The following is an 8,396-nucleotide window of genomic DNA, read 5'->3' as shown; positions in this document are numbered from 1 at the left end:
TCCCCTCCTCTGGGGTTGGCCCAAGGCTACGGGTGCTTCTCCCTCCCACCCTACAGCCCCCCCCCCGCCTTGTGCCATGGGCTGCCTCCCCAGTGACCTGGGAAAGCAGAACACTTGAGGTGGGAAGGAAGCACTTCCTGGTGGTCCTCGGGCCTGGGCTGGCTTCCTTGGCCTTTGCCTTTTGCTGGAGCTTTGGTCTTGCCCAGCTGCCCACAGGCCTCTGTGAGGAACCAAGTCCAGAGATGGGCACAGCAGAGTCGGGCACAGCAGAGAAGAAAACAAGGATAAGGGGGTGGCGGGGACAAGTCACCTCGATTCTCTACCTCCCATGCAGCGAGTACACGACCTCTTCACCTGGATCCCTGGATTTAAAGATGGGGATCAAGGCCTGAGGATGGCGAAGAGCAGGGGGAGTCCTGGGGTCAGACACTGTGAACTCTAGAAACAGGCCGAAGCAGTTGTGAAGGGCTGGCTCCCAGATGGTAGGGTTAGAACAGAGGCCGGGGGCGCGTCACAAATGTGATTGCGGTGGCAGCCGCCGGGCCTCTTGTGTAAGAACATTGACCCAGACTTCTTGGCAGAGAAGTGACATAAGTAGGTCACTCTTCTGTCACTGAACCCGGCCCTCAGAAGTTAAGATTTTCCTGGGCCGCAGAGTCTGGGGGCAACAGGCCTTAAAACACGGGGAGAGAGGGCAGCCATGGGCAGAAGCACTCGGTACCGTTCTGCCTTCCGAGGCTCCCTCCTCTGGCCCCCAGACTTGTAAGTAGACTTGTAGCTTTGCCAGCTGCCCAGTGGCTACCGAAGGAGGGAAAGGACACCCTCCTCCAGAGGGCTATGCTCAGGAAGTTTCTTTAACCCCGTGGTCAAGGGTAGCTTGAAGGAGGCCCCGACAAGAAGGAAAAACCCATGCTAGGGGTCATCCCAAGGTAGGAGGAGCTCAGGTAGGAGAATAGTCCCAAGACGCACTGCGTGGCGGGGGCTGGGGCCCTGACTGAGCATTCACCAACCAAGGACCTTTCGAATCCAGGACACAGATGTGAAGATAAAGAGCCTCACCCTTTTAGTCCTCCAGAAAGGGAGATGGGGGTGGAAGTTTCTTCCTCACTTAGCACACCAGGAGACTGGTGGCAGGAGAGAGCAGCTCAGGCCTTCTGGTTGGGGAAAGGCAGGATCAGGGATAATGCGCTGTTCACTAGAAAGGTAGCGCGCTGGCTCTAAGACTGACTGAGGTGGCTTCCTTGGGGACTGACTCCTGGGTAGCAAGATCTAGGCAGCATCACACAGCAGGTGAGCACACCTGCCTTCAGCCAGAATCTGAGAGGAGAATTTCCACAGGGCACTGGTTCTAACCTGTGGCAAGTGTCAACCCCTCAAGAAAGTACTTGATTTTCACTACCCTAAGGATTCTGGAAGGGACAGCATGGGGTTGGGACTCTGTGGACTCTGGGCCACGGTCACAGCTCTGAAGTACAGCAGCAGCAGGACAGCTGGGATTTTAGAGGGCACCTGGGCTCACTCCATTCTGCTCTCACCGCTAGTCTGGGAGGCGGCTTGGGCTGTGCCGTTGGCCCTGACTGTTCAGCAGGCTTTCCTGGCCTGTCTGCCCATTGCTGGAGATCAACTCCCCCTGGTCCACCACCTGAGCCCCACTAGCTCCCTGGGATGGGTGAACTTTGTGTACTGTGTCTCGGGTCCATTATATGAATTGTGAGCAGGATTCATCTATTTTAAACACAAATGTTTACAAAATAAAGAATATTTCAAACCACGGGTGTGTGTGCCTGTCTGAACCTCCGGGAGACGTTGTTCTTGGGGCCTTAGTGGTGACACGGGAGGCAGAGTGAAAGACAGGAAGAGGGCCCAGAATTTTAAAGTTACAGCAAAATGACAAAGGGGTGAGCTTGGTCTATCCTCCCTAGTGAACCTGCAGAGACTCCAAAGCAAACCCCCGCCCCCAAACTGTTCTATTGTGAGCTTACAGGAGCAGGCTTAGGACTAGAAGGAGGCTGAACATCAGGGGTGTCTTAACGGCCAGAACGGTGGCCATCTGTTGTGGATGAATCAGGAAGGTCCTTCCTGAAGGCATTGAAAGGGTTGGGTAACATTTCAGATTTGTCATTGGATACCCCATGGAGCAGAAGCAGATTGGCACCTGGGACGATGAGGTGTTGGGGACATGGCGATGCTGGAGATAGACGCTCGGAGTGTGGGCAGAAGGAAGAGAAACAGCAGGGCAGTGGAAGTCCTGAGTCTGCACTGCACTTCAGAGAGCACTCGCCACCCTCCTGAGCAGTCACTGTGTGGGAGGGAGTGCTTATCTTTGTGAACTCAACAGATACGGAAACAGGTTCTCATGGGCGAGCTTTAAAGACTTGACCAAGGGCCCAAGAGAATAATGGTTGTGACTAAAAATCAGTGCCCCAGACTCTCTAGAATCTAGAGTCTAAATGGAAAAGCTTTGGATTATCTATCTAGAAAAACCTCTATAAGCAATTCTGTTGCAGTCAGAACTGAGAACCGCCCACCTAGGCTTTTCTGCCTCCTAAGGCTTAGAACAATTGTTCTGTTGCTGAAAGCCATAGGGAAGACTCTTAGTGTGTGTCCAAAGTTAAAAGCTTCTGGAAAGTGGGGGGGCAGTGTGTACACCTGGAGACAGTACTTAGGAATATCTCATCAGTTTTACTCAACTGTGAGAAGTGAACATCCAGGAGACCCCGGAGGGTCCTAGATTTTCTTGGAGAAAACCAAGCGTGAACCCATTCCTCACTCAAGACTCACAGCATGCTTGAAGGGGGCTTTCAGAGAGCAGGAAACAAAAGGCATCTCTCTCTTTGGAAGCCCAGGCTGCCGGGGAAGCTCCAGATGGCAGAGAAGCCTGGCAAATGAATGTCAAGTTCTTAGTCATCCTTGTCAGCTCCCTCTGACTCCATAGCTCCGTAAGGACATCTACTGGCTATAATATCCAAGGACTCTGTGTAGTCCTGCAGGAGACCTAACTTCTTCCACCATCCATGGCATCACAAGACTCCATTCCCACTTGGATAATGGAAACCTGTTTTTAGGGAACAGTCAGCTGAGCTAGGATTCCCACCTACTTGAACACATGTGGAACAAGCTATAGGCTGAACTGCTGAGCACTCCCTGGCACAGAGTTTCTTTGCCTCTCAACAAATCAAATTCTGAAGATTGGTTGCTCCAGCCTTGTTGACTGTTCTGAGCTTTCCCAATGGCAACCTGTGAAAATACCCTTGGGGAAACATTTGCCTTATTAAAATAGCCAGGATAAGCCTGATTGTTAGTTTTTTGGTTGTTGTTGTTTTTTTTCAAGACAGGGTTTCTCTGTGTAGCTTTGGAGCCTTTCTTGGAACTCTGTAGACCAGGCTGGCCTTGAACTCACAGAGATCCACCTGCCTCTGTCTCCCGAGTGCTGGGATCAAAGGCATGCACCACCACCTCCCAGCATGATTGTTAATTTTACTGGTGGAGAAATTGAGTGTTTCTTAAAAGTTCCTAATTTAGTTGGCCAATGCTTGAACAATGGAGTAGCTTGGATAATGGTCTTTTCTGCTGCTGGACTGAGCCCCAGGAACAGCCCTCAGCAGGGCAAAGATATCCCACCACACACCAATGGCCGGCTTTGAAGAAGTCTTGGCAACCTCCTTGGAAGCACAGCTGCATTGTCTTCCTGTACATTTCCTTCCATGAGGAATGTGTGTCACGGATTCACAAAAGCCTGCTCTTGAAAATCTCAGAGAATGAACCGTTGCCTGAGCAGGAGATAGGTACAATTCGTCTACCCAGATGCACCATCTGTTCCAAGACTCCTCCTGATCACTATGCCAGCAATGACTCCATCCTCATGACTGGTGGAGGAGTGGAGAATGGAGGTGGAGGTCCTGATGTAGGACGTGGCACAGTGCAGGGACAAAGGCCTTAGTGTTCTCCACGACGAGAAACATCGCTCACTGAAAGGCTTTTTGAGACAAACACAACTTCACCCCTTCTGCCGGATGCAAACTGAAGCATTCTTCCTAAGGCTCCCTCTGATTCTGCTTTAAGAAAGCACAGAAATATGAAAAGTGGTATACATCTTTCAATCATTGTCTGTGACGGGTGGACATCAGCCCCAATTCAGACCTGAGAACATTCGACCTCTCCCAATTCAGAGACTGCTGCTCTGTAAATGTGTTTTTAAAAATGTCTGTGTCGGAGTTGGGGATTTAGCTCAGTGGTAGAGCACTTGCCTAGCAAGTGCAAGGCCCTGGGTTTGGTCCTCAGCTCTGGCAAAAAAAAAAAAAAAAAAAAAAAAAAAAAGAAAAAAAAATGTCTGTGCCAGGTTTAAAAAAAAAAAACAAAAAACAAAACAAAACAAACAAAAAAAAAAAAACCAAAACAAAAAACCCAAACCAAACCAAACAAAAAAACCAAACAAACTTGCTGGGGCAAGTAGGAGTCAATCTTGAATGCTCCCCACCTTTTTTCCCTCCCCATTTGACCTTTAAGGCTCTGGTTTCCAGCAAGGAGTAAATTATTCACATCCGCTCATAGATATCAAATTGGCCCTTTCCAGGTTGCCAGTAGGGTGGGACAGAAGGTGCCTTTGTTCAGAGTCTGTAAATAGGCAGAGCCACCGCCTTGTTCAAACAGAACGCAGGTGGGTACTTGTTTTTACTAAACCGTTCCAGAAATGCTCAAAGGCACCTGGTGAAATCTTCTCTACCCTTCCTCGATTCTCCTTCCTCCCCGCCCAGTCAACAGACTTAAGTGGGCTCACACGACTGGACGGTGCTCACTGCACTCGGCCATGGCTTCTTACATCGCCAAGTCTTTCTATGATCTCAGTGCCATCAGCCTGGATGGGGAGAAGATAGACTTTAACACGTTCCGAGGCAGGGCAGTGCTGATTGAGAATGTTGCTTCGCTCTGAGGAACAACCACCCGAGACTTCAACCAGCTCAATGAACTGCAATGTCGCTTTCCCAGGCGCCTGGTGATTCTCGGCTTCCCTTGCAACCAATTTGGACATCAGGTGAGGAGTCCCTTGGGTTCCACCCAAGGAGCTGATTGATGGAGCTTGAGGCAGATAAAGAAGAGGGTGAATGTGTGTTGGAAAATCTGGAACTGAAGGGCATGCTTCATCAGTCTAGGTCTACGTGAATGTGAAATACCACAGGGAAGTAGATATGCTCTGAGATTAAACATTGAAAATGTGACTTTTTTTCTTTTTTACTATCTTTCCAGAATAGTCTATGAGGATTGCAAAGTGATTATTTGTTGAATGAATGAGTGGAGAAAATAGGTTTCAAACTGAGCTGGCATAGTAGACCATTCCTGTAATCCTAGAATAGCAGTGTGAGGTGGAGGCTGAGGATTGATGTGAGTTTGAGGCTAAACTGGGCTCCACAGCAAGACCTCATCTCAGAAGACAGCCTTCGAATATAGCTCGGTTGGTAGAGTACTTGTCTAGCATACACGAAACAGTGGGTTTGATCCCAAGCATTGCATAAACCAGCTGTGGAAACTTGCCTATAATCTCAGCACTTGGGAAATAGAGGCAGGAAGATCAGAAATTAAAGGTGATTCTCTGACTACAGCTAGTTTGAGACCAGCCTGGCCTGAGTTGTCTCAAACAAACAACTGGGGTTAAGCTGAGGAGTACTTGGGAGTCCTTTGTTCCTGCAGCCATGGTTCTACACTTCAATGGCTGATGGCCCTGAAAGATGCACTTAGTGTCCTGTATGACCTTCCTCATCTGTTGATTAAATATAAGTTGCCTTAGCTCATAGGTTTATTGTGAGGCTCAAGGAATAAGACACATGAAAGTGACTTGAAAGATGTTGTGTGGGAATGTAAACCATTTTTATTATTTAAATTAAAGGCTTGGTTTTTTAAATCAGATATCAGAAAAGGAATCTGGGAAAGAGAAAGGTCTGCAGCATGCATACGCCTCCTCTGGGCATCCTGCATACCTGCCTGTCTCTGAGTAATGCGGCAAGTTAGTACAGAGCTTCAGCCCACACACTTGAAGCTATCTTTTAGGGATTCTGTTTCTACTTAGGATTTAACTGTACAAACAAGACAGCTGTCCCTAAGTGGACTGTCTAATTAGAGCCCCTTGTTGAACTCACAGTGGCAGGAAGGTCAGGAAGGACCGGCTGTGGCAGACTAGAGACCCAGTCATCACTGCTCACGGGGGCTCCCCTCTCAAGTGTCTTTTCAGACTTTGAAAGGGTGAAACCTCACTGGAGGCACGTCACCTCCCCGGAGGTGCCTCTGACCTCACACCTTACTTGTGGCTGGCTCGCTGCTGGAAGGGGTCGTCTGCACTGAGGGATCAGCAGTCTAATAGGGATCAGCTGGGGCTCAGAGACGGCCCGGTGGCCCGGACTGTGTTAATGGTCCTAGTAGGTCAGAGGCAGGCACTTGCCGAGGGAGCTAGTTGACTCTGAGCCTGGAGAGGCGGGGTGGGAACTGAAGGTTCTCACTGGCATTTGGAACGGGGTAGGGCAAGGGGGGCAGTGGGGAGGGAGAAACAGGGAACAGGTTCTGAGTTAAAGCATTTGTAGCTGAGTATGGTGAATGAAGACAAGGTTCAGGAGGCCTTTGGATGGCAGTTTAGAAATGAAAGGAGTGATTATGTGCCCACAGTGTTTGTCCTCAAGTCTTTAATTGCTTATCAACCGGCCCAAGCCCATTTCTAGAGGTTAGGGGACAATTTGTGAGAGTGGGTTCTCTCCTTAAATTATGTGGCACTCCCTGGCTTCTGAAGTTTTGGATGTAGCCTAGCAAAGCACCAAAGGCCACGGCTGGTTAGAGGGCCACCAAGCCCAAAGACCTGAATGCAGTCCTCAGAACCCACATGGTGGAAGGAGAGAAGCGAATTCTATAGATGTGTTCTCTGACCTCTGCATGTGCAACATGGCACTCATGACACACACACACACACACACACACACACACACACACACACACTCTACAAAATAGGTGTAAAATATAAAAAAACCAACATTACAATGGCTGGGAAAGAGTAAGGCAAAGCAGATGGAGAAGAAACACACACACACACATACGCCACACATGCGTATGCACACGAAGGAAAGAGTGAACCCAGGGAGGAAAGTTTGGAGAAGGAAGGATTTGCACCTGAGAATCCTTGGTTTCCTCTTCATTTTCGCCTGCTTTGTCTGTTCCTCCAGGAGAACTGTCAGAACGAGGAGATCCTGAACAGCCTCAAGTATGTCCGCCCTGGGGGTGGGTACCAGCCCACCTTCAGTCTGACCCAGAAGTGTGACGTCAATGGGCAGAATGAGCATCCTGTCTTTGCCTACCTGAAAGACAAGCTACCCTACCCTTATGATGACCCGTTCTCCCTCATGACCGATCCCAAGCTCATCATGTGGAGTCCAGTGCGCCGCTCAGATGTGGCCTGGAACTTTGAGAAGTTCCTCATAGGGCCGGAGGGGGAGCCATTCCGCCGCTATAGCCGCACCTTCCAAACCATCAACATTGAGCCTGACATCAAACGTCTCCTCAAAGTTGCTATCTAGACTTGAGCTCTCTGCCTAGGCATCTCCCACTGTTTCCAGTCCCCAGGTATTCCTCAGGGCCCAGCGTACCCCTAGGAGACCCTGGGGGACTGAAGCGTCCCCTTCACTGAAGCACCTAGCCTCCCCTGCCTGCCTGTTTCCCTAAACACGCTTGAGTCCTCTTGGGGCTCTAAGTCTGGGGTAGGCTCTGGGCCTTCACAGAATGATGGCACCTTCTTAAACCCTTATGGGAGATGTCTGAGAAGTTGTGAATGCCCAGAGCCAGCCTACTATAGAGTCTAATAAAGGGCAGGTATGGAGATGAGTGGGTCTTTGTATCTTCCTTTCTAGAAACTTCAAGTGTCTTCTTTTGCTCTGTGTTGTGTACCCGTGTGGAGGTCAGGGGACAACACGGGGGGCTGCTTCTCTCCTTCTGCCTTGGCTTCCAGGGATGGAACTCGGGCCACTGGGCCTGCCTCACTGAGCCATCTTGCTGGCCCTGTGTTTTCTTTCTTGGGAGATGTGGAGGGGTGTAGGAACTGTGGCGAGGTGGAGGGGCTGGAAACACTAAGGTTTGGTGGAGTGCAGCTCTGATCAATGGGGTGCCCTGATTACTGTCTGGACTAGGTTGCAGTCAGGGTGTGCAGTGACAGTTGGGAGTTTCAGTAAATGTGGATTTATCACTTCATGGCTCTTACAGAACCCGTCAAAAAAAGGAAGTAATAAAGAGGAGTAAATAGAAAAAAAAAAAAAAAAAAAAGACAGCAGGTCCTTTGGCTGAGTGTACTGGCTGTTAGCCTACCACCAGGAAGACATCACATCATTGTGGGGCTCAGAACAATTAAACACTAACTGACAACAAGGGTG

The 8,396-nt window shown here is 49.6% G+C and overlaps 1 protein-coding gene across 1 annotated transcript; it reads left to right on the top strand.

The window, feature by feature from the left end:
• Positions 1 to 4,718: 4,718 nt before the first annotated feature.
• On the top strand, positions 4,719 to 7,865 carry Gpx2 (glutathione peroxidase 2). Its single transcript, XM_036206134.1, has 2 exons — positions 4,719 to 5,032; positions 7,200 to 7,865. The coding sequence occupies exons 1-2, from the start codon at positions 4,808 to 4,810 to the stop codon at positions 7,548 to 7,550; spliced, it is 576 nt and encodes a 191-aa protein (XP_036062027.1). The 5' UTR covers positions 4,719 to 4,807; the 3' UTR covers positions 7,551 to 7,865.
• The last annotated feature ends 531 nt before the right edge of the window (positions 7,866 to 8,396 follow it).

The sequence above is a fragment of the Onychomys torridus genome, chromosome 14 (genome assembly GCF_903995425.1).
Source record: "Onychomys torridus chromosome 14, mOncTor1.1, whole genome shotgun sequence".
In the NCBI taxonomy this organism is placed as follows: domain Eukaryota; kingdom Metazoa; phylum Chordata; class Mammalia; order Rodentia; family Cricetidae; genus Onychomys; species Onychomys torridus.
Note: the sequence above shows the minus strand (reverse complement) of the source record. Positions and strands in the feature narration are given on the sequence as shown.